This window comes from Vigna angularis, chromosome 1, assembly GCF_016808095.1.
Source record: "Vigna angularis cultivar LongXiaoDou No.4 chromosome 1, ASM1680809v1, whole genome shotgun sequence".
Classification (NCBI taxonomy): domain Eukaryota; kingdom Viridiplantae; phylum Streptophyta; class Magnoliopsida; order Fabales; family Fabaceae; genus Vigna; species Vigna angularis.
In genome coordinates, this window is record NC_068970.1 from 6,594,923 (window position 1) to 6,621,218 (window position 26,296).

Below are 26,296 nucleotides of genomic sequence, written 5' to 3' on the forward strand. Positions count from 1 at the left end.
TTCATTAAATTTTCATTCAATAAAAAGGTTAATATGAATATAGATAATCTTTTTTACTTCTACATAATTTTAGAAATAAATGTTGAATTTAATCGACTTACAAAAACTATCAAATTGCACTACCGATAGGTTATATAGTAAGAAGAATGATAAATTTAGTTCTGAATGGTTATCATAACTAGAATGTTTGACTGGATTAATCTCAAATATAAATTTCAAATTAGTGATTTTTTTTATAAAGTAAGCAAAATTAACTTAATGAAATTATAAACCATCACCAGTAACCAAGTAGATATAATTAAATTGGTTTCAACTGTTAAGTTACATTAAAATATAATTCTCATTATAGAAATAGTTTCCATTGCCAAATTAATGGTGTGGGGATGAAGTTATCCAAGCCTCAATTCCGCTACCGGTGCAACGAATCAAAGAAAGACTGGATACGGATATGGTTGGATGAAACGATAAACATGCATAACTAAGGTGATACGTGCCCGTGGATATACTGTAAGAATCTCTAGATGCCCAATCAACTTAAAGTAAAAGGAGCACCCAATGCAACAGCACAATAAGATAATAAGTGATAATACAACCAGAAATCAAGTTGCTCAAAAATATACAATGATCAGTCTTAGTTATCGTCTCAAATATGAGGTATTGCGTAAATACATCATCCCTAAAAACCCAAAGCCAATAGAAAGTCAAGAGCATAAACATAAAATGAAAAACAAATGACAATCACGGTTTTTCCTAAGCATCAACAAACTGTACAAGATACCGGGACAGACGTACGGTCAAATCAGATACAGAGGTGCATAAATTAAATATTAACACCGTGGACTGCACAACTTGGTTGGCAACTGATAAAGACTACTAAATCTGCAGAATATCAGTATGATCTTAAGGCTAACTGTTAAGCCTGCAACCATTGTCCAAACAACCTATTCATCTAACTCCTCTATCTGTGCCCGTTTCTCAGCTGCTATCTTCCTGATAAAGAACCCCCACCTCATTGCTGCCTTGATCTTCAACCATCCCACAACAGCTCTGCCTGGGCGAGAACGGTCCTCATCATAGTTTGGTATATTGGGAGATGGCATATATGTTGGGAATGAAAAGCCATCCTCCGCACTCATGGACCCATGGCCTCCCATGCTGAAGAGCCGAAGCAAGTGCTGCATATCTTCATTCTCTAACATTTCGTGACTTCTGAGGCGGATTTCTTCTTCTGAAAAGAATTCATCAACCCCCTTGTCCCTGTTGTGTGACCAATCATCAAAAGGGTTTAGAGTAGATGGCTGAATAGAAGAGCTACCAGCATGGAACCCTGACGTCGATGATTGAGGAGGTCCTAGAGCTAACCCAACTGTCCCATGATCGTTTCTAGCGTTTGGGGAGTGGTGAGTATTGGTAATTAATTGGTCATTAGACAGATATAATGAGCTATCGAACTGACTCCGGGAGCTTGAGTTTGAAATCAATGACTGGGTTGGATATCGTGTTACCTCATTATCGTTATAACCTGAAAAGAGATTGAATAAGCATACATTTGCATCCCAAGATTACCATTGCACAGTTGCAGCCTCAACATTTTCTTATTAACAGAATTATAGAAAAGATCTCATTTGAATAATTATTATCGCTGAAAGTTGTATTCAGAATCATGAGACACAAAAGTAACTGAATATGACAACCCCAGTTCAAACGAAAAGGAAGAGCGGTTAGGAACAGAAAAAGAGGATATCATTTGAGAGTTAAGGAAACAGCAATCCTTACCCCCAACTGACATCCCAGAATTCATTTGATGTTCAGAAGGAACGGACACTGGAAGTCCCGGCAGTTGCAGCTGATGATCTAAACCAGAACCATAATCAATTGACTCAACACGAAGTTCATTTTCAGATGCAATAGAACTGGTATTTTGGTTGCCATTAACAAGTGATTTGCCATCATAATCTACAACCTGTTCCCAATTTTCGTATGCTTTCTTCACCAACGAATCTACATAAACCTGGATTTGCAAAAGCATTTTAAAGATACCATAAGCTTATACTACTCCCAACAGAAACTTTGGAGAAAACTGCTAACTCTAAGCTTTAGCAAATTTTTAATGCTAAGTCTGATCATATGCTCAACTTTTGAAGAAGGACAACCAACTATCGTACATAACATAACTACAAAATCTCATCAAACCTTAAAGTAGTAACTTTCTGCCTATTAATATCAGTAGAAGAAACACATGCCGTAGACTAACCTTCTGGGTATCAGTGAGAGAATCCGCAGAAAAGAATTGTTCTCCTGATATAAGACCACGCAGCTCATAGATATTGTTAAAAATAACACCAACATTTCTTGCATCTTCTGGATAATAAACATGGAGCTTCCCACTTAGAACACATGTTTTTGCATGCTCTAAAAGAGCCTCCCACATCTTGTTCGACATACCACTTCCAAGGATCTACAGTTGAATGGTATAAGAAAATAAACCGTAAAAAGACCTAACCTAAAGATTAAGACGCAAAACCCAAACTTACATTCCGCAATTTCTGTTGATCTTTAACCACGAGCCGAAGAAAGTCTTCAACTGTGACTATTCCTGCATTATTCAGCTTCTTGTGAAATGATCCATCCTTGCCTATCTTCTCCAATCTCCACACTTCATCAGTCAATGCAGGAGGGTAGTGCTTCTTATATACTGAGAAAAAGGACAAAATATTGAATAAAAAAGATGGTGTTACACAGTAGGAGAAGGGAGAGCACTAGTGCTAGAGAAAGACAATGATGCAGAAGCATAACCCTACATTCTCCTCTATGATCTTTAACATTAAAAGCCACTGTCTTAGCTTCACGAATGCGTACGGACTCACAAAAGCCTGAGGCAACCTTCAGGCCAAGCCGGAATTTGCGGCTCCGTATCCAGCTTGAATTATCAGTAAAGGTCAGTTCCCCTAATGTTCCAACTCCTTCCTTGAGTGTTACTTGCAGGTCCCCAGTTAATAAAGGTCTCTTTCCTTCACGTTCTTTTACCACATGGCTTTCAAAATGCTCTTGGGTCCAATCTTCATCATCTTCATTGTTAAAATCACCTTCAAGGACAACAACATCAAGCTTAACAGAGGATTCAGGTCCAGATGTTACAACGCTTCCACTGTTGGCATCAATCAGAACAACATGTATTGGAGCCCCCCGCTCGCCTTCTACTTTTCCTCCTGTGAAGAGGGGAAGAGACAGCCGGGACTTAAATTGCAGCTGCAAGTTTCTACCTTCAGGGCCTTCAATCATTTTAGGTGGAGACCTGGAAATATTAGACTGTTAAAAGAAATACTAATCGAACTGAGGTAGAAAATTTAAATATAACAAATGTTATGTTGCCATTGAAGTTGTTACACGTATATTTGAAAGAATGGACATAGTACAGCACTAAAACGGGAAAACAGGCAAAATGGCATTGCTATCATGCAACTTAATGATTAAAAACACCAAATCACACAACAGTAACCATTCTCCAATTTGAAGTACTTGCCTACTTCAAGGGGCAACGTAAGTCAATATTATTTATGTTAAGAAACTTGGTCAGTATCTCAATGCACATACTGTTTACAAATTAATGCCTATATGCAAGAACCTAATTTAGACAATTAACTATATTTCTATTTTCAACCCAAGAAAGAGGCTTTACCTCTGAATTTTAAATCACGATAGTTCACGTCAGTACCTTGATTACTCAAAATGCTTACTACAAATAGGAGTCAATGAAAGAACCACAACGTAAAAGCTAGTCATTGTAGCTGGATATAAACCATAAAATAGAATCTCATACTTCAAATGTGAATAGTATTTTATTAGAGTTTAACACTAGGATCTTTAGCAATATACTCCCTGCCACATCATATCTTGAGATAAGTTTACTTTCATAGTTTTATATTTAATCGGTTTCCTTGAGAGAATTCTTAATCCTCTGACATATTTTCTTTTCTTTTCCACTCATTAGTCATCCTACCTAAACAAAAAACAAAACAATCTTCCTTATTTTCAAAACACCAACCAGAAGAAAAAAATACTTCTGAAATGAGTTTAATCATATACACAGCCATGTTCTTTCTTATGGCATACCAACACCAGTCTTATGGAATGCAGTCATCTGTCACAAGATAACTTCCAGAGAGCATATCTTTTTCACCCAAAAACCAAGAAAATTGTTACATAAAAAGCACCCAATTTATACTGCAAAATCCAAATCTGCTAAAAAGAATGCCTCAAAACTAAAAAGTGAACAATGAAATGATAATTATTATGTCCCCATTATCTGATTATAGTTATAATTCAAGGGATATAATGAAAACTACATGTTCAAATTAATTTCCAAAATTTATAAAGAATTTCTTATACCTTCCACCAATTCTTGCAGGACCTAACTTTGCCAAAGCACGCTCCACCTCTTCACTCACCTGTTCACATCAGCACTACTGAATCAAGAACCAAATGCGGAAACTTACAGGTAAAACAAAATAAGTCTTAACAGCATAATTTCTTCTATGAATACAAAGTTGTCAATTTTTTCAATCATGAGCCAAACACATACGTTCGAACTAATATGGCATACCAAAAAAAGAAGAATACTGATGGAACATTGAAATCAAATGTTTGTGAGGTATACTATATATTGTCATTCTGTAAACAACATAGTTATTGATCTTTACAGGAAGAAACATAAATCAAAACGGAGGTGACCTTTTGAGGAATGACCAAAAAAGAGGGATTTCAAAGTGTTATGTTTCTGAAGAAAAAAATACCATAAAGTAGGGGAGAGATCACAATTATACAGTAGCACTAAACAGGGTTGTTTGAAGGGTAAAAAAGAATTATTGAAGCCTATATTACAGTAGCACTGCTAGCACCCAAAAAGGTAATAGTTTTGCCACAATGACTTGTTGAGATATTTTAGGAAGTTTTAGATTTTATTCTGTCAAGATATTTTAGGAAGTTTAAGATTTTATTCCTATTGGTTTTTTAATTTTGTATATTGGCACTATCTTGGATTTATTACTAGCATATTCCCAAATCTCAGGGAGTTATTTCCTAGAATAGGCTGTGCTAGTTTCCTAAATTATGCAATCAATGTATGTATATATATATATATATATATATCAAATGTATGTAATGTAATGAGACTGAATAAGACAACTTATTCTCTTCTAATTTTGATATGACTGCTGTTGAAAACTAAAATGCCATAGCAGCTCAGACCCCTCCTATCTGCTACACCACTGTAGTATGACGAGCAATAGGTCTTCTTAGGCAAGCAAGAATAGTATACATTTTAATTCTTTCATTAAAGAATAAGACATTTTGATGGGTAGAAGAATGTCCACAGTCAAGTAGAAATAATCCATTCTCAAAAAGCATATCAGATGACACAAATTTGAAGAATAGCTGTAATGTGTACAAAATGGCTTGTAGTTGGAGTAAAAGGAAAAATAACTTCGTAGAACGTATAGCCACTGTGCCCCCAACCAAACAATAAACATGTCAAAAAGAAAAGTATATAACAAAATTAGGGTGAGAAAGTAGTATGAAGCCAACTGTCTTACAACTCTACGTAGAATAGGCTCTAAAGATGAGCAAAGCTTCTGCAAACTGTCCACCTTAAGAGCTTCAACAATTACACTGCATAGTATATAACAACCAATTATAGGAAACTAACAAAAAATATGATATAAATTACAAAAATGTAGCATATGAATTATGATTAACAAAATCTTGTTTTGCTTAAAAGATAAGTGTGTATATATTGATTTACTTGAAATAAACACACATTTCATTTGTTATTAAGAATTTACTGAATACTCGTTTAATCATCTCATCTTAAGTCCCAAAAAGCTGTGAGTGTGCATTTGAGCAAACAAAAAAACAAACAATTGAAAACATGGAAGATAAGCAAAAAGTGAGGAAATTTCTATAGACAGAGTCTAGATTGTGCAGTGAGAGATACTTCCCTCTTATGCCCTTCATAATATCAAGCCAACAATCTCCACTGCGAAGGAAGCAAGTTTAACAGTTTTTGAAGAGTTTAATATACATTTTATAGACCATAAGAAAATTTATACAATCTCAGAAGTCACAATTTTGACTATTTTTCATGTGAAAACCTTTTACAAGAGAATTTTGAATAAAGAAGAGAGAATTTTAGTGAAGAAAAATTCTGAGATACACAATCAAATATTAAGGATTCCTCCTGACAGAAAAAGAGTAGAAAAAAACAGAAAGCATAAAAAATAAAATAACTAACTGTTTAAACCTTAGTGGCTTGGCCATTCAAATAACTGTTTTGACCACTAGGACGATTTGGAAATTTCAGAAAGAATCTTTCAAATATATGACACAATGATACCCAAAATGGAATCAAAACGATCAAGAAGAAAACTTTCGCATGAGCCACTATAATGAAAAGATGAAACCGAGCTATCTCAAACACTGGTAACAAGTAATATTCCATCCCAAAACGACAATTGATGACAAAAAGTTCAATTACAACAGCACTTTAAGAAATATCCACACTTATCCAACTCGAGTAGCAAAATAAAGTTAAGGGTAGAAAATTAGGAATAGTGTGACATAATTAGCCAACATGAAAAATATCTTCCGAAGTAAGCACATAGTACGATTAGAGTGACATCGACATTCCTTTCACTTGCTTCCAACTGGGAATCAGTACTAAAACGCCTTGCATGTTTAATTAGTACTAGCACTCACCCCGCACCCCAAAAATATGACCAAGTAAGAATTAAAATCCCCCATCCCCAAACTTATAAGGTGGTTTACATAGGAATTCAAGAAAGCAAACGAATGAAATCAATGAGCAATTAATTTACCTGGCGAGAGCAGGCCTCTTTCGTTCAGGCTGATCATCTTCTCCACCCTCCAGGCTCCTTTTTCCCATACTAATTGCGTCGGTAGATGGTTTCTGCATTTACACTCTCTCCTCCAACAATAGCCTAAATCACCCAATCTACAAACACTCCAAAACCACAAAAAGTCGTCGCCATCATCTACTCTAAAAAATTAACAAGCAGCAAAACCCTAGATGCTACAGTACCCAAAAAGAAGAAACTCGCAACAGATCTCGAATACAACAACGAAACAAATTGAACTCGAATTCCATGAAACACCAACAAATTGCACATGGTGCGTACCTCAAATATCAACCTCTACCAGCGAATTTTCGAAGAACGGATGAAAACGAATAGAACACACTGGAGTGAGAGAAAACGTAATTGGTTCTTGGAGCTGAAAAATTGAATAAGAGATATATAGCAGAGTGAAAAACAAAACAAGAAAACGAAGGTTTCAGTACCTGAGAGAGAAAAGTTGAGAGTGTTTGGTGAGAGAGAGAAAGAGAGATTGAATTACACGAAACTAGCTTTGGTTTGGCCTTAGTTGCAAGTCCAACAGTGTCAGTTCATTAGTTACGGTCTACTCTGGCGACTTTCAACTTGAGAGAGAGAGGATTAATCGCCTACTTTGCGGAACAATGTTCCTTACTATTTAACGGTTATGATGATCCTGATGTTTTATTTAATAACGATGTCCTTTTTGCATGGTTTTGATGGATTTTAGTAGAATTGTTAAGTTTGAGACAGTACCATGTTTGTGTGTTTTTATTGCTCGTAGTTATTTATGTAAGACGACCCTTGTCGTTTAATGGAAAACCAAAGATTCAATCGTGACCGTGTGTTTGGTGATGAGATTAGAAAAGAAGAGGAAAAGGGCAATTGCTGCGTCACTGTATACAGCGTGTACTCTCCCCGATCACGTCACTGCCTGACCAACACCTAACATCATCACTCCTTTTGTTGTGGTTAACAGCATGCCACAACAACACTAACATCTAAGTGTATTAAGGAGTTCAAATATCATGTTTTTACTATTATTTTAATAAAAGTTGCTAATGATGAAATTAATGCCTTAGGCAATTTCTATTTGAACTATATCTGTCATAACATTCGAACTATATTTTAATAAAAAATATCATATTTTTTTCTATTTTCTATGTTTTTAATTGATAAATTTTAATCCTTTTAGAAAATATCTAAATTTATGGCATGTTTGACATATTTTCACCAACTTCATTTGTTTTGAAGAAAAAACTGTTTATAAAATAGTTTATACATTTTATGAAAAAAGGAAAAAAAATAAATTAGAGAAGTCAACATAAATTTAGATATATATATATATATATATAAATGTTTTCGTTAATTTGGAAATTTGTGAGTAATAATTATTTAAATAGGTTTTTATTTCGGTTTCTTACATTCTTTTAGTTTAAAAGCTTATTTTTTATTTAAAAAAAATTAATTATTTTGTAATCACTTCACAACAAAGTTGTAAAAATCATTATAATTTAAATAATTTAATTGTCACAATTATCCGAAACTCATCTCTTAAGTTGCCTTTCAACTTTATAAATTAGAGCAAAAAAATTAGTCCCTAAATATCATGTGTGTATTGTGTAAAATTACATATTTTTAAGTCAAAAGATATATTTATCAATGAAAAAAATATAAGAGGTGGAAATAAATTTGACTAAAAGTACTAGTTTCATTATCTAAATTATAATGTTACTAGTTAGTGTGTTCAAGATACTGGTTAAAAAAATTATTAGAAAGCCTTTATTTGGTGTTTTAATTAAAGCTTTTTAATTCCTGTCAGAGATTAAAACTTTGACTTTTTGTTATTGAAATTGAAACGATAAACATGCGGCTGGCGGGGAGCACAGGAGAATATGGATTTTTTGCACTGTAAGGATACAATAATTTAATAATTCATTACCATGCTGATAGTGTCACCACCAGCAAAGGATTCGGTTATACAGATAAATTGAGAGACTTTGGTTTTGCAATTAATGAATCCTTATTAAGAAATTTCAAATCCTAAATTGAGAGGTGAGAAACTAGATTAGTCAACATATTTAGGTTTATTTCAATTAAAAAGGAAATGATAAGAAAAGTGAGCTGGCAAGTTTGAAAGCTGTTGACTGGGAGTCAATGTGAGTTTGCCAACTCCAGCAAGATTGTGAAACTTATTTCAATAAGTAAACAATTAATTCCCATGTTGTTCCTATTTTCGATTTACTACTGGATGCTTATTTGCTTTTCTAAAAAGATAATTTCATTAAATAATTAGATGTTACTTGAATAATTTTTCATGAATACTAGTATACAAACATAAAAACAAACAAAAAATCAAGTTTCTCTTTTAATCTAAAATCAATTGTTAAAAACTTCGTAAAATAAAATCATCGATCTGCTGTAAAAATGAATATCAATTGAGAGGTAAACTACACATCACACATGATGTTTAGAATATAATGTTAAAAAATAAAACTCCATCAATTTATTGATGCTCTAATTAAAAGGATCTGGGCCTATATTGACATCAGTTGTGGAAAATAGTCCCCCTGATTACGAAATTTGAAAACAACCATTATTACTTTTACTGGTAATAATTATCCGATGATAAAACAACACGGTGCCAAAATCTATTTGGGATGGAAACTAAACTATCTTATCATTCGACGCGTCATGGTTATTCTTGCAAACAAAAAGATACCTACTTATATTTCTTTAGTCCAAAATAATATCAGAAAGTATTTATTTATTTTTTTAAAAAAAATCTGGAATTGAGGAACCTTTTCATTCAGATCTCCCCATAACTGACCTTAACCATTTTATTCATAAGATCGTAGAAATAAGAGGGGAGTTGATAAGAAGATGGTATTTTTGTATTCATAAATAAAATACAACTGAAAATTGAAAAACCAAGCCAATTGCAACTCTTACCCCGTCTCTGCTTCTTTGTGTTAGTGTTCGTTAACTCCCCCGTCCCCAAACAGGAATAAACTTACCTAAACTTCGTAGCAGGAATCTTAGACTTGTCCGTTTGGCAACTCATTATTCTCAATTCTTATATCCGTCAAATTCGTCAAGCTGCCGATGAAGTTTGGCCAGCAATTTATTGCAAACTTCCGGAGATGTGCAGGGTCCACACAAGAGATAAATGACGTTACCGAGAGGCCTCATGTATATACCATCTTCCCTAAGCTTCTCAAGTAATGGTCTTGCATATAACGATCCATACCTGTGTAAAACTTTATTTAGAAGAAAACCTCGTGAAGAATCAAATGCACGTTGTTTCCTTCTCTCTCTAATTAGGTAAGTGCTCAAAATTAATGATTTATTTGAAACTTTTACGAATAAAAAGTTACAAGTTTTCGTAACAAAACAATAACTTGAAAATAAGAAACTACAGGTAACAGAAGGATGGATGACCAATTACTATAAACACAATGGGCTGTAGTTCACAGCCCACGTTAAGTCTGGCATATCTTAGCACCAAGACATTTTGACTATCTATACACGTTAAAATCAAACCCATTTTTTTCGTGAACTTCTTATTACCTCCTGTAATAATATTTTGGGGCAAGTCAATGTCATAGCTACTAAAACTACACTGGTAGAAAAGCAGAATCTACACTTTCAGATACCACTTGCAACTTCATCCGAAACATACCAACTTTTGTATGACACATATATGATGCTCATTAAGCTTTTCGAACAAAGGAATTCTAGAACATAAGGTGCACAAAAATATTAAAAAGGGGAAAGGATGAAGTTGAAAAATGTATACCCGGCACTAGTGCCTTCTGCTTTTAATTCCACAGCACACAATGTTCCCAACGTCACTACTCTTTGAATTGCAGGGTGTGATGAAATCCGGCGAACCATTTTATCATCCCATAACTGCAAATGCACAATTAATGTTTGATCAAATGAACATTAAACATTAATCTATAATGAACAATTAAGGAAGCCGGTAGCCATGAAGAATTTAATATGAAAACTTCCAACGCTAATTTGGCCAAGTCCCATAATTATTGCAAAAACCAAGTCAAATGTCCATTGAAACTAAAATATGAAAACTAATAAAACTTAAAAAACTGGTGAGCAGACCAAGGCTGTTAGGAATCTCAGTGAAAAATCCTAACAGACTCTCTCACTCACTGTTATAAACTCTCCACCGAAAAGATGAATCAAAGAATGGGTATATTATTTACAGTATTGACATGTGTAAAACAGTGTCTATCGAGAGCCTAACCTCCCTCCACCGAGTCTAATACCGGCCTATACAAAGTATGTAATTCTCTGAATCAAAACAATACAATGCTTATTTCCTTTTATACCCATATTCCCCGCATATTCCTAACTGCTGATGCAGTTAAGAATTCTACTCCTCTACTCTCTCTTCTTCCTTCTCACATAAACCTTCCCGCCTCTAACATTACTCCACCCCTCAAAATCAACCTTGTCCTCAAGGTTGAAGTCAAGGAACTGTTATTTGATGTAATGCTCCTCTTCAAAGGTGGCGCCCTCGAATTCAGGTCTGGAGGCTTGGGTGGTGGCAAATCCTCCTCTAATGTCTTCCATTCTTCCTGGATTCTCTTAACTTCCAGCATTCTGCACATCAAATCCTCCACAGATATCTTCCATTCTTCCTGCTCAATCTTCATGCTCAACTGCCACCAATCTACTTTCATTTTTCCCAGGGATGCCAAACAGGTAACTCCTAATATCACATCCACACCTCCCAACTCAAAGAGATAAAGTTTATCTCTGATTTTATGCTCCATCCCACATTCTGAAGGTAACCCGTGAGGCTCTTGGAACACCTGCTGGAATTCTGACAGCGTCTCTTCCAACTCTTCTCGCTGCCTCACCGTCAACTCTTGTTCCTTTTCTCCTCTTTCAGCCACATCCAACTGTCTTAATCCCCACATTACTGCCACTGTCTCAACTTCAGTTATCTTGAGCATGGCCGCAGGGGCTATCACTTCCCGTGCTAATGTTGGATCTCCTCTAATTATTACTTCCCTTCCTCCCTGTTTAAAGGACATGGTTAGCTTGCCCCAATTGGTCACTACTTCTCCCAACCTTGCCAGCCAATCCACTCCCAGAATCCCGTCGATACCTCCCAATTCGAACACGTGATACTGCTATGCAATCTCAACTCCACCCAGCTGTAACACTACCCCTTGGCAGCATCCTTGTGTCTGTTTCGTTGTCCATCACCCAAGCAAACTGGATGTGTCTGGCCTTTGTTCACCTCCAGTTGGAGCTCCTCAACCAACGCCTTTGATATAAAGTTGTGGTTGGCACCACTGTCAACCATGATCAACACCACCTTGTCCCCTAAGCTCCCTTGAAGTTTCATGGTTCTCGGTTGAGTCATCCCTCCCGCAGAGAGCGATGATAATTCTAATCGCTCATTCTCCAACTCCTCCTTGGTTTCTCCATTGTCTTCCTCCTCATCTTCCCCTAAAACCATCACTCGCAAACTCCGTTCCGGACAACGATGTCCAGGTCTGAACTGGCCGCCACATCTGAAACAACGGCCTTGTTCACATCTCTTGAGATACTCGTGATAGGGAAGGTTTCGCACCCCTCTGTCTATAGTTTTGTTCCCCACTGCACTCGCACCTCTTCCCGCACCATTCCCCGAGTTACCTTCTCTTCCCCCAGATCCCACACTCTCTGTACTCGTCGTCCGCCCTCCTTGGTTACGTATCGGGTCAACTCGAACTATCGTCCCCGCAGTTTGCCCCCCGATATTTTTGGCCGACTGGCACTACAACCCCCGGTCTTCGCTCCTCCCGGTATGATCTCCACATCTCTTGCGATTCGCATCGCTGCCAGCAGTTCTTGCGGATCGTGTGGGCGTACTCGATCTGTAATCCGGCCAGGAAATAGCCCAGAAGTTGCTCGTCCGTCACTCCCCTCATTTGCCCCACCAGGATTTCGAAGTCGTGGATATACTCCTCAACCGTATCGGTTTGACGGTTCGCCGCCAGCCTTTCGAAAATCGTACCTTTGCTCCGCTCCCCAAACCTTCCGATCATCGCACATTTGAGCCCTTCCCATGTGCGGTCTCTCGCCTTCTCTCTCCAAAATCGATACCAATAGCCAGCGCTCCCTTCCATGCTTACGTATGCGATTCGAACTTTCTCTTCCTCCGTCACTCCCTGTAGTTCGAAAAAACGTTCCGCTCTGTTGATCCAGTTCAGTGGATCCACCCCTTCGAATACGAGAAGTTCTACTCTCTTTCGCCAATTAAACTGTCCCTCTGATCGTTCCGTCTCTCGTCCTCCATTCTCCTCCTCTCGCCTCCCTCTCCGATCACCATTCACAGACGATTGGCTCCCGTCTGATGCCCCCTCGTGGTCGCGATTGCGACCTCCTAACATGCGCATGACTTCTTGAAGGTCTTGGCGAATGGCCGCTGAGTCTTGTCTCATCGCTGCCGTTTCGGCCTTCAACCCATATACTGTAATCCCCAAAGCTTCGAGTTGGTTCTCCACCACTTTAAGGCGTCCTTCATTTTTTCCCTCCATAACTCCGATCACTCGCCACCCGAATCCGGCAGGTCGGACCACTTGTTAGGAATCTCAGTGAAAAATCCTAACAGACTCTCTCACTCACTGTTATAAACTCTCCACCGAAAAGATGAATCAAAGAATGGGTATATTATTTACTGTATTGACATGTGTAAAACAGTGTCTATCGTAATTCTCTGAATCAAAACAATACAATGCTTATTTCCTTTTATACCCATATTCCCCGCATATTCCTAACTGCATCAGCAGTTAGGAATTCTACTCCTCTACTCTCTCTTCTTCCTTCTCACACAAACCTTCCAGCCTCTAACAAAGGCTCTAAGTCCGGCCCTGGCCATTTTTGGAGGACAATGGCAGGGTGATACAAAGACGGCTCAGCTGTTTTGTCACCCCTAATTACGATTATCATATCTTTTTCATTTAAATGCTGGATTATTTCAATTTATTTTGTTTACTTATATGTTCCTCCTGTCTTGATAAGATTAGTATATCACTAGTTTATTTGTTGGCTCATTTCTATAATTAACAAAAACATAGACACACTCACGCAAATGCAGAATTACATGATAGACAATAATAACAAGTCAACAACATATTTCACATTCCTCCTTGTTTTCTTTGGATCACAAGAAATGCATTAGGAATACGATTTGTGTATTTCACTGATAGACATATACCCTTGAAAATATTACAATTAAATATACGCTTTTTTTCGTTTTTTTTATTACGTGGAGCAAGAAGCAAATATAATAAGTTCAGGGGGGAAAATCAAAGTAATCATACCTCCCTTAGTAATCTTCCTTCAGAAGTGATATTAGGGTTGGAACAAGGGTCTTTAAACCATTGGATTGACTTAACAGCAGCAGCGCAGCCCATAGCATGTGCAGAGTAAGAATGTCCATGCAAAAGGGCCTTGAGCTAACCAAAGCAAGAGTATATTTGTATTATGTCATCAAAATACTATCCAGGAACTTTGGTTCGTAAGAACACAATACCAGTAGGACAAAAAATTATGAACAGACTAATAGGAACTAGGCATTTTATTAGAAAGAGTAAGGGACCTCCCACTTGTGCCTAGCTTATAGAACTTGTAAGTAATATCAATATGATAATCAATCCATTCCATCGGTACTAAAACCAAATATAACAGAAATTTCAGACTGCCAGTGTCTACCCAACCCATAAAAGAAAGTCTTCCAAAAAAATGACAATACCTTTGAGTCTCCAATAAATGAATCAAAAACAGCACTTGTTGCCAAGGTGACAGCCAATGGTATAATTCCGCCAGTCAACAGCTTCCCAAAGCAGGCTATGTCTGGTACACAATGGATTAGCTCCGCTGCAGTCTGTGGGAAAAAAATATAAACTGCTAATCAAACATGTGAACTAATGAAGAATATGAAATACAATTTTGAAAATAAGAGAATAGCCTTCATTCAGAGGAATCACCTCCACTCCCAAACGCCAAAAACCAGTGAAAACCTCATCAAAGATCACTGGAATTTTTCTACTCCGACACTCATTAACAAGCACACGCTGAAAAAGTGGATCAACCATGTGCATTCCACCAGCGCCTTGTATAACTAAATAACAATTCAGGCCCCAAATGAGATGATCAATATTGAGAAAAGGTTAAAATAAGTTAAATTAAAATTTCTAGAGGGCCACTAAAACAATTTTAGAGGAACCTAGAAAAATAAGCTTTTGTGTGAAAGACCAAGAACCACTAAAATGCAGTATTTCATTCAAACTGCACACAAGTAATTGTCCTACTATGGGCATAATTTAGATATACAATTTGATGTATTATCATTTTGACGTGTCTAAATTAAGAAACTTTTTTCTTCTAAATATCATGTACCGGACAAATATATGATCAACATAATTACTTCATTGGGTACAGGAGAAGGTAGCAAAAATAAAATGGAACTATAATCTTCTAAAGAAAAATCTCAAATATCTTGCCTGGTTCCATTATCAAGGCTCCAACATTTTTTGACCCTTTAAATCGAGATAATACTTCTGATATATAAGACGAATAAACTGTAGCAAGCTCGGACTTATCCCTGCCCTTGTGAAATACTTCATCGCATGAGGAAAAGGCTGTCAAAGCACCAACAAGTAAAACAATTATATTCTAAACAGTGACCAATAAAAGAATTGAAGTTGGAAATTTTGAACTTACCGATACTTTCACCTTTCAAATTCTCCCAATTGTACCCTTCAGGTATGGAAATATTCCATGTATTGTTGTGCATAAACACAGAAGGAGGATCCAGAAAAAGACCTCTTCCAGTGTACCTGTGAAACTGAATTCAAACTTAGACGGGTGTCATGAGTATTTATCTAGGTTAGTAAACTAACATCAATTCACAGGCAGTAATATGGAAAATAGGCTTCAAAAAACAAAGACGAACAACATCAAGCTATTAAACTATCAAAACACACGAACAAAATAGAACATTGCTTCTTACAAGGCTTTTAAACAAAAGTATACTATGCATGAAGAATATGTTTTTTAAAATAAAATAAAACTACTAATCTGACTTATGCTGAACAGAAACTCACAAACCAAAACTTTTTTGTCTGTTCTTTGTCTATCTTCCAACACCTTTTTGTTATAATGTTTTACATGGAGAGATTATAAACTCTAGTGTTGGCTAAATCCCAATTCAAATCTTACCAATTGAATGGGAGCACTTTTAGAAAATATTAATCGCGTATTACTTTGATTGCAATATATTGCTAAATTGCATTATTCAAAAGATTAAACAAATCAGAAAAATTCTGTTGGGAAGTCCCACATAACAGATTCAATTTCACAAGTATGCACTAGAGGGCAATGTCTATAACCATGGTTGCTGAAGGAAGCCTGTATAAGAAGATGGTGCCTGTGCTTCCATGGCACCCAGTGTATCACCATGGTAAGATCTCTGAAGTGCAAGGACCTGAAATAATGAAATCCACAAGTATTAAGTTACATGTGAATTTCAAAGGAAGAAATGCAATTAAATAAAAAGGATTAAATATTTTACATGTTTGAAGAATGTAAAGTTACACAAACAACTACATGAAAAACAAAGTTTAAATTCTAACAAGTGCCATTACGGGATTGGTTAAGGAATCAAAAGTGGAAAATTATTTATGGAAAGTGTCACTAGCATGACTTTCTATTTGTTTAATTCCTTAACCAATTCCTTTAGGATGTTTGTTAGCAGAACCCTGTTACAGAAAACGAATTCGTAGGTTTATAGTTTAGGAATAAATAACCACTTGACTAATTAACAACGTAGGAAAAGTGGTGAAAAAGAAACTGCCTAATAACTTAATCAACAACTTGAACAGTTAGCTGTTCTTGAAATACAAATGTTCTTTTTGCATCTTCCATAAAAAAATAATAAAGAAAATCAATGCATATTATCCTCCTCCAAAAAGGTAACACATAAAACAAGATTTTGAAAACACAGAGGGAATGCGGTAAAATTTTGAAAACAAGACCTTTTACTCAAAGTACTTATAGAAAAATGCATAATAAAAATTGCTAGATATGTTGCATATCCTAGCTGTACTGTCCAAACTTCTGACACTTCGTGCATACAATACAAAATATTCAATAAAAATTGAAACAGTCCTGACAACATTGTGGTTTTTGCTTTCTAGCAGTTACTTTGCTTTACCCAAGAATAAAAAAGATTTGACTGATATTAATTGCCAATATGCCCCCACCCCCGCCAGCCTTTCTACTTTGAACAGCAAATTATAGCATTAGTTTTACAGAATTCAATCTTCATAAGTCAAAATTGAACATTATACACAAAGAGAAAAAGAATATCACAGATTGATTAAAAGGACTGAGGGAGCTAACCATAAGCTCAGTGGGCCTTTCATTTGTGGTATCCTCATGACAATCCACAATAATCCCATGATCAACAGAAAATTTACGAAATGCCATCTTGAGAGCTATTTCAATTGCTGTAGATCCATTGTCCGAAAAATATGTTCGTGAAGCCCAGCCTGCACGACAAATGAGTCAGCAACTGTACAGAGAACTGAAAGCTACTTATCCGTGGATAACAATGACCATTGGCAAACATCTCTAAAAATCAGTGTTATCAAACTGAAACGTATATTTTTAACTAAAGTATCAAATAGCACTGAGATCAGAATTCAGATATGTTAAATACAATACTACAAATAGCCAGTAGGAAATTTTTATTAGTTTTTATGAGAATTTAGGCTTAAGTCCTAACTCAATCCAATAAAACCAACTTTTAAATAAAGAATTGCTCAAGCCTTATAAGGCTTACATTGGTCACATATAGACTCTAGTCAATGTGAGATCCTAGCATGACCACTCATCCTGAACAGAACTGGACATTTCAAGTGTGGATAAATACAAGCAGTCCAATAACAATACCCCTTCATGGCTAGTAGTATTCATCTAGAGCATAAACAAAACAAATATAGGTTTCCCAATAACAAATAGGCTTTGATCATATATTAGAGTTTGGGATTAGGGTTTAATTTAACCACATAAAACCAGATTTTAAAATGAGGCCAACTCTGACCTTATAAGAACTGCATGGATCATATTTCTTGTTGATGTAGAATTTTGATAGTTTAATACACACGTGCATATAATGTGAAATTAATAAAAGAACATACTAACCTTTCCCCACGCCTTGAAGCAAGAGTTCAGCACAATTTAAGGCTGGCTCATGAACATTCTCAGGGAACATTACATGCCCAAATCTAGCAGCAGTATACCCCATTTCCCTAGCAAGCTCAGCCTGAAATCACCTAAATGGAAAGATGGCATTAAAGCAAAACTAGGTATGATAGCTTGAAGGGGCGTAAGTTTAAATATGCCAAACACGATTGGTATCAAATAACAATATGCTAAATTGTATAGTAGCTCCATGTCAAGAAGATTCTTTAACACTAAAAGTTATTCAAGTCTGCTTTTTATTTGGGTTTCGAATTGACTATGCAAAGTCCAGAGCCTTGAGGAATTAGAATTCAAAAAGATTGAGAGAACACTTTTTCATAAGCATAAATATTCAACAGTAAAAGACAGGAAGAACAGTGTCAGAGGCAGAATTGTTTTAGAATGGTGACCAATAGGGTGCCAAAAAGTACTTTTACATACAAAATTTAAGAAAAAAAAATTAAAACTTTTGGGGCTGACCATGGCATCCCCAATCGCCCAGCTGGGCTTCGGGAAGAATGGGATATGTAAGTAAATGTAGTGCTGTCCCTGGGACATGCATTTGATATTACTAGTTTGATTAACAGAACTAATAACTTAAAAAAGTTATGAGAATGACCTGCATTATAGCATCAGGTCCTTGAGTCCACCAACTAGCACATGCATCAAATTGTGGTGCTATGACTTCTGTCTTCTGAACCTTACAAAAAATATCGTGATGTCAAATCTAGGTATCATCAATATGTTAAAAAAAAGGAAGTAATCCCAAAAAATTATTCCAAAGTAAGCAATAAGGTTGTTTGGATAAGTGTTTCTAAAAACACTTATAAGAGAAGAAAAAATTTAAAAAAAAAATGAAATAAGTTTTTCTATAAGCTAAAATAAGCTTATGCATCACAAGTTAATTTGTTTTCTCACATGTATAAGCTAATTTTAGTTTATATAAACTTAGTTCACGTTTCCTTCTCATATTTGTTTTTCCTTACAATTATTCATGAAGAAGTTTATCCAAACAGATCTAGATGCAGTAAGTTAAGCTCAACAAAGTGCATCAACCCACTAAAGTTTGTATTGCAAAGCTTAACAAATCAAAAAATTAATAATATAAATAAAGATTTCACAGAAACAAACCTTGAAGATAGAAAAATTCTCACCACAGCGTGAATCAATTACTGTGACCCCTCCATCAGGAACAAGTTGGTGTTGAGTGAAAGGCCACCAGATGATATCCCTTGCTTCTCTTGGCATGTCTTGCAGCTTTTTAATTCTCTCAAAATAAGCTGATAGCATTATTTCCTTAAGATTACTAAATATATGATGAGAATTTTCAAACCATTCAATCAAGTCATTTGATAGATCTCTTGGAATGGGTGGTAGCACTAGGACAGGGACCCTGAATGAAGAAGGCAACAGTTGTATATAGAGCAACAATAATACCGCAAAATGGCAGAAAAATCAATAAAAAAAACAACTGATTAAGTTAAATAGTAAATACAACTACCAAGGAGTATGCAAATAAAATTTAGACGGTGGGCTGGCCTTTCTATAAAGCTCAATACAGAGCAGAAAATTCCAGTTTCAAACCCATATTTAGCGACCTATTGGCAGAATGATTCTGTATTGGAACTTGAAAGCCTCAAACCCACATTAGCGCAGGTGATAGGTTGTTACTTTTGTAAAGAATATTATTCTGAAATATAACTGAATATTGATTTTACCAAATTATGACCACCAACATTATTCAAGAAACACATGCAGTTTAAGTTAATTCTATTGAAAATACAATCTAATGTTCTACCCGTTGGTAAAGTTGTGTAAATTGTCCAAACAATATTTTAGTGGTGCTCGTTCAATATCTACCACAAATGAACTAAAGTTAAATATAAATAAGGCTGAAACCATTCAGCATGCTTGAGGCCATTAATGCATTCACCAAAAAACCCTAACCATTTTCTTGTTTAACCAACTAAATTACATCCATTTCCTTTCTTGTAGAGACTGATTTGTTTAACTAATTTCCAACACATGGCTTTACCTTTGCTGAAGACTAGTCTGCTCAATAAGAAATTAGTGCTTAAAAAATGTTTTTAAAAATCAAGATCGAGTGCTCACTGCTCAGTGCTTAACCTTCTCAATCTAAATTTTGCAGTTTTACAAAAACAAGCTGGGAAAGAGGAAGAGCAACAAAAATTCTCTGGTTTTCGAGTTACAATAGAAAGGGAATGTAATTACAATAATCAGGCTTACTTGTTTCGCATATAAGACATCAGTGGACCCTCATTTAGAAGACCATGATCTTCGAAAGCAACAGCAACAACATCATAACCTCGAAGAGTCAAGCTTTCATAAGCTGAGATTGTTCCAGAAATACCTCCTAGCCGCCCATCCCCAACAAGAACTGCAGGAATACGGAATGGCCTGACAGGAAATGAAAGAACAAACATATTTAACCAAAAGATAATAAGAACAGCATATATATATATATATATATATATATATATATATATATATATATATATATATATATATATATATATATATATATATATATATATATATATATAATCTAACGATGCATACAACATATTTACTTGTTATCCACAGAATTCATGTGACTAAGCTCCTACTAAGAGTAGTAGCAAGGATCAAACAGTGCATGAATTGTTATCATTAAAATTAAATGCGACCTTAACCTGCAATTGTAATTACCAAACCTAACAAAATCTGAGCCACTTAGATACACATCTACTCATATAAATTAGAATACAAAACTTGCATGACGAGACTCTCGTTTTCTCTAGTCTCAGAGTCCAAAACTATCCAGAGCTTTTATCTTTTCTCTTTGAAATAGTATTTTCACACTATCTCCACAACTAAAAGAATCTCTCTCAACCATCTCAAACTACTATCTTTTTATTTTTGTATATTATATACTAAATCATCTTAACAATCCAGTTATTATATACTAAACCACCTTTTATCTTTACTTCAAAAAAAGTTTTTCTTAGAAAGTGGACTTTAAATTTAACCTAACCTTAGAAAAATAATTTAAAGTCCTCTTTCTAAAATGAGATTGGAACATATCAAAACCTATTTTGGAGAGATTTGTTGTATCTATCCAGTGATCCACTATTGGGACCCTTCTATTCCAACACTAGATGTCTTCTATGAGAGGGACTATGTTGGACCTCACGTTGACTAGAGATATACCGAAACTATACTATATAGATGGTGTAAATCTCACCTTATTAAACTAATATTGTAAAATTCAGGCTTAAAGTCCACTTTCTAATATTTATCAAGGTTTATTAGGCCTCCACCACACACTTCCTACAAATATTTAGTCTCAAGTATCTAAAATTTGATTAACAGTTATCACTGTAAACTGATTGTATAACCATTAAACTCTTCAAAATATTTATTAATTATGAATTTTATTCATATAAACGTATGCAATAATCAACCTGCTAAAACACTAGTGGTAAATAAAATTTACCCTGAAAATTGAATCCGCACAGGATTTTCTCAAGATTAAACCACGCACCTATACAAGTCACATTGAAGTGTCCCAGAAGGACCTGGACTGGCAACTCCACCAGCTGTCTCCACCACGCACAGAACATCCGATCTCTCCCTACCAGCCCCGCGTTCCACTACCTCCTCGAAACACTCGCCCAGAGTTTCCAACACAACCGAGTCTTTTACAGCTAAACCCTCCCTCTCCGCGGCCAAGTGTGGCGACACGGCCTCTTCCCACGCGTACAGAGTCTTGCAATGCAGTTCCGAGGGGCCACGTCCTTCCTCTCCGACGAGCGGATTTGTCTCCAGTACGGCGGGGGAGACGTTGAGAACACGGTGCGAGGTGGAGAGATGGACGCTAGGGTTGCGGAGGACGGAGAGTTGGCGGAGCTTGTTGAGGACGAAGCGGGAGTCTGAGTCGGCGGGGAAGCCGGTTTGGAGGGGCTTGAGGTAATGGAATTGGGAGGAAGTGGTGGCGGAGGAGAGGAGGGAGGCGGCAGCGATGCCGGCGGAGACTAGGGTTTTGCCGACGCCGGTATTGGAGCCCCAAATGAGATATATCGGGTGGGATAGAGGGAGGGAGGGAGGACGCGAGGGGGTGGTGGAGAGTTTGCGGCGGTGAAGGCGGCAGTAGAGAAGCCCGGAGGGGAAACGGAACATAGCTTTTGGAGGGTGGAGAGTGAACGGTAAGAGGGTCACTGTCAGAGTAGCGAAGTGGGAAGGAGGGAAGAAAAGGAGGGAAATGAAGATGAGTCACTGTTTGAACAAGTTGGAATGTCAACAAAAACTAACTACTCCTAACAAACCGTTAAATTTGGGTTTATAAGCATTTGTCCGGGTCTTGATTACTCCATGAAAGATACTACTCTATGCTATACACTGAAACATATTTATCTACTTTCGGTTGGGAGCAAACAGAAAAACAGGTGTTATAAAATAGAAAGGGAAACTACAACAAACATTAATAAAAGCCTAAAATGTTTTAGGGTTTAAGTAGTCATAATATCTCAATTAGTAGAAATATTTCAAATTAGTTTTTTTAATTTTTATAGTCGTCAATTTTTTAAAATTTAATACAATTTGGTCTTTTATATCAATATTGTATCAAAGGAGGAGATAGGTCTCATTTTATTTTCTTTTTTAACATTTATTTCATTTTAAAAAAGATTATCATATTCCACACATGATATATATATATATATATATATGACATTGTTAGTGTTATGTAATAATAATTGTCACGCATAAATGTGAAATGTAATGTAACTTTTATATTTATTATTTTGATTTAATTCAGTCTTAATTATTTAAAAATAAAATAATTATATATTTTTTAAAATTAAAGTTAAATTAAATTTTTATATAAATATTGGAAGAATTAAAAAATATAGTATTTGAGTTGATGGGTATTTTAAATTAATAAGACCATAAAAATAATATTAAAATAATTCGATAATATAAATAGAATTTTATAAATATGTCTTGTTATCTAAAACAATTATTATCTTTCTAAAATATTTTCTCTAGACTTTCTCTTCCTTCTTTCTAAGTTTTCTAGTTCCAGATTATCTCATTGACAATCAAAATGTGCTTAATAAGATCTACAACTTCATCCGATCAATTTCTTTAATATAGTAAATTAGTTTCTATTATTTTCTTTGGTCGTATTTGTTTTTCTTTTATGCTAGCTCTGTTTGTTTTATTATTTTATGTTTCTTATAGATAGAAATGTAATGATAATGTGAGGCTTGTTTAGTAACATCAATAAAGTTTGTATGAGGTTTTTTTTTGCATGAAGTTATGTATATTTTCAAGTATCGTTTAGAAAGAAATTTCAAGGAGGAAATTCTTAATGGTTGTTTCAAGTAGTAGTGTATGTATTATATAGAAGCTCACTTTTGGAGGTTTTTTGACACTTTAATGGTCATCAATTCTCAAGTAGAGACGGGTCATGTGGCGAGAGTAGTATGAGGTCTTAGTTTGGGGGCCAATACCATTGGCAAAGGGCGTTGATTAATAAATTAATCTTGTGTGGTAGCTTCAGTTAAACAACTATTCTGTCACTACAAGTGTGCAACTAGTCATAACTCGACAATAACACATGTATATAGATATTTGAGTCTATATGTTATATTATATTTAGGTATTGTGCTTAAGTTTTAAAGTAAAATATAATATATGATAGTTTCATGAATTCCATTTTATTCTTTTGATATTAGCATACTCTTTTGTATTTGTCTATTTGTGTGTTTTTTTTTTCAATGATCACTTTAAATGGTATGAACTTTGAGACGTCTTTCGAGTTGATCCAATGTGAGGTTGAGAGTGAAACAGTCTCATAATTAGATATTAACTATCCTAATGGTGTAAGTCTTCTTTTGTAGAAACTTTCATATTTTCTTATAATTATGATGTCTTGTAACACCTTATTCTAGTAGTTTTGTACTAGTAAAATAGAATGTTGCAAATACTATATTGATATTATTATTAAAATGAAAATATATTTATAAATTAATGTTCACTATATTATTAAATATAATAATTAAATTTATGTTTGATTTTTCTTTGTCTCACAGTGACTTGATTTTATTGTCCTACTTATTATTAATTAACACATCCCATTAAAAAAAGTAATAAAAGTATTCGAATCACAAAAAAAAGTGATAAATAAATAATGCACTTTGTAAATTTATATTTTTATTTAAATTTATGAATCTTTTATTAGCAATTTTATAAATTTAAAAGTATTTTTAAGAAGATCAAATTTATTTAAATTTATATTTTACAATAAACTTTATTTAAATTTAGTTTTAAAGTTTTAAATTTATTTGTATTGTTACTTTATTACATCATACTCTACTATTGTTTTTTATTTAAAGTTATATTTAAAATAATTAAATATCAATTTATAAAAAAGAATCTATTAATATAACATATAATAATTTTTATATAAATGTTAAAATTGGTTTAAAAATAATTTTAGAAGCATTTAATAAAAATGTCAAATTTAACAAAATTAGAGTATAACATTTATATTAATATTAAATTTTATTTCAATATGGAAAAAACAAAATTTCTCGATTTAAAAAAAATTGAATTTAATTAAAATAATAAATATAGAGATTAAATTGAATATAAGAGAAGTGACGCTAATATGTGGTATTGATATTATGTAAACTTCATGTGTGAATAATGTTTTTAAAACTAAATTAAAATTAGAAAAAAAAAATAAAGTAACCATAAAGTGATATCTAACATATATTTAACGTTATTAATATAATACTAATAAAAAACTAAATTGTATTGAATTTTATAATTATGAAATTAAAAAAAATTGAAGACCAATTTAAAATATTTTGATAAAAATTAAAAGTAAATAAACATTTAAACCAAGTTTTAGTTAAAAAAAAAGAAAACATGTTTGTCATGGCCAAAAAGAAAATAATATAAAATACGGAAGAACTCACCAGGAATGAATTACAATGAATTTCTTCCTCGTAAATGCATAAATTCACAGTATTAAAGGTATTAGAAGGTTTCACTATCCAATTGTAATAGTGATTAGTATATCAAACTTGTATGTATATTTTTAGTAGAAGTGTAATTGTTGTTTTAATATTTACATTCATTTTGCTTTTATAGAGCTATTTTTGTCTTAACATAGTTAAGTAATTGTAATAAGGTTTTCCATCATTTTTGAGATGCATAATTACCTGTTTCACACATATATTACAAAATTAAATAAATGAAAAAAAAAATCTCTTTCTTACTGTTTTTTCTCAATGGTTTTTACTTTCATCTTTCTTTTTCTTTTTACTTTGTATGGTTGAAATATTTTTTGGATTTTTAACATATATTTTTAGGCTTAATTAAATATTAAATTACATATATAAACTGTGTAAAGTGTGTAATCAGCTATTTAAAAACATCTGTTCTAAATGAAAAAAAAGTTGATAATAAAAGTTACAGTAAAAGAAAGACTTATGAAAATTTATTATGTATTATTTGAAGTGAAATAAGATTTTTATTTAAAGTAAAATAAAAATTTCAATATATTATTTATAGAAGGACGTTAATAGATTTATTATATATTTTTTTACAATTCAACTTTTTTTTTGTTAATGAGGAATTTAATCATGGTATCAATATATTTAATAAATACATCTTATTTTTTATTAAAGTCTCATGTTCGGGTAATCACAGATGTTCCAGGAACTCACAGATGATTGAATTTTGCTTGTGTAAAAAGTTGAAATAATTAGAGGATTTTTGATAAATTAAAACTACTATACGCATTATTAAAAAAAGTTACAACATTGTTATAAATTTAAAATATTATATTAAATTGTTATAAAATAAGTCGTTAATGATTTTAGTAAATAAATCAAATTGATTTTTAAATTAAAGAAATTAAAAAAAAAAAAAACAAAAGTTTATAAGAAAAAAATGTGAAAAGGTTATTTTAGACTGTTTCTTACCGCTGTCCAATCTGCGACCATACCGCGGAGGAGATTACTCGTAATCAGAACCAGTGATGATCCATGAATGCTGACAATCGATATTCGAAATATCTGACAAGGAAAGAAGGCAAATCAGAACAAAGATAAATAGAGACAAAGATA

At 34.2% G+C, this 26,296-nt stretch overlaps 2 protein-coding genes and 1 long non-coding RNA gene across 9 annotated transcripts; 1 reads left to right on the plus strand and 2 right to left on the minus strand.

Moving 5' to 3' along the window:
• Positions 1-569: 569 nt before the first annotated feature.
• On the minus strand, positions 570-7,500 carry LOC108322124 (calmodulin-binding protein 60 B). 6 transcript variants are annotated; one of them, XM_017554108.2, is made up of 10 exons: positions 7,355-7,500; positions 7,194-7,253; positions 6,873-7,009; positions 5,592-5,667; positions 4,390-4,448; positions 2,802-3,295; positions 2,535-2,695; positions 2,255-2,458; positions 1,777-2,011; positions 570-1,522 (listed from the first exon to the last, which is right to left on the minus strand). In XM_017554108.2, exons 3-10 carry the CDS (start codon positions 6,968-6,970, stop codon positions 942-944), a joined length of 1,908 nt encoding a protein of 635 aa, XP_017409597.1. In that variant the 5' UTR covers positions 6,971-7,009; positions 7,194-7,253; positions 7,355-7,500; the 3' UTR covers positions 570-941. The 6 variants fall into 6 exon arrangements, with proteins under 6 accessions (XP_017409597.1, XP_017409601.1, XP_017409598.1 ...); XM_017554112.2 differs by having other exon boundaries at positions 6,873-7,018; XM_017554109.2 differs by having other exon boundaries at positions 7,194-7,287; positions 7,355-7,491.
• On the plus strand, positions 4,409-20,408 carry LOC128194030 (uncharacterized). Its single transcript, XR_008245318.1, has 3 exons — positions 4,409-4,498; positions 4,703-4,906; positions 20,305-20,408. It is a non-coding gene; the product is annotated as an uncharacterized LOC128194030 (long non-coding RNA).
• On the minus strand, positions 9,635-26,294 carry LOC108322165 (bifunctional dethiobiotin synthetase/7,8-diamino-pelargonic acid aminotransferase, mitochondrial). Of its 2 annotated transcripts, none has more exons than XM_017554159.2 (15): positions 26,153-26,294; positions 21,700-22,372; positions 20,403-20,573; positions 19,287-19,548; positions 18,775-18,849; positions 18,117-18,237; positions 17,313-17,461; positions 16,301-16,395; positions 15,633-15,748; positions 15,413-15,550; positions 14,897-15,030; positions 14,662-14,793; positions 14,231-14,365; positions 10,687-10,799; positions 9,635-10,137 (listed from the first exon to the last, which is right to left on the minus strand). In XM_017554159.2, the coding sequence occupies exons 2-15, from the start codon at positions 22,332-22,334 to the stop codon at positions 9,957-9,959; spliced, it is 2,457 nt and encodes an 818-aa protein (XP_017409648.1). In that variant the 5' UTR covers positions 22,335-22,372; positions 26,153-26,294; the 3' UTR covers positions 9,635-9,956. The 2 variants fall into 2 exon arrangements, with proteins under 2 accessions (XP_017409648.1, XP_017409647.1); XM_017554158.2 differs by having other exon boundaries at positions 18,775-18,855.
• Positions 26,295-26,296: the final 2 nt, after the last annotated feature.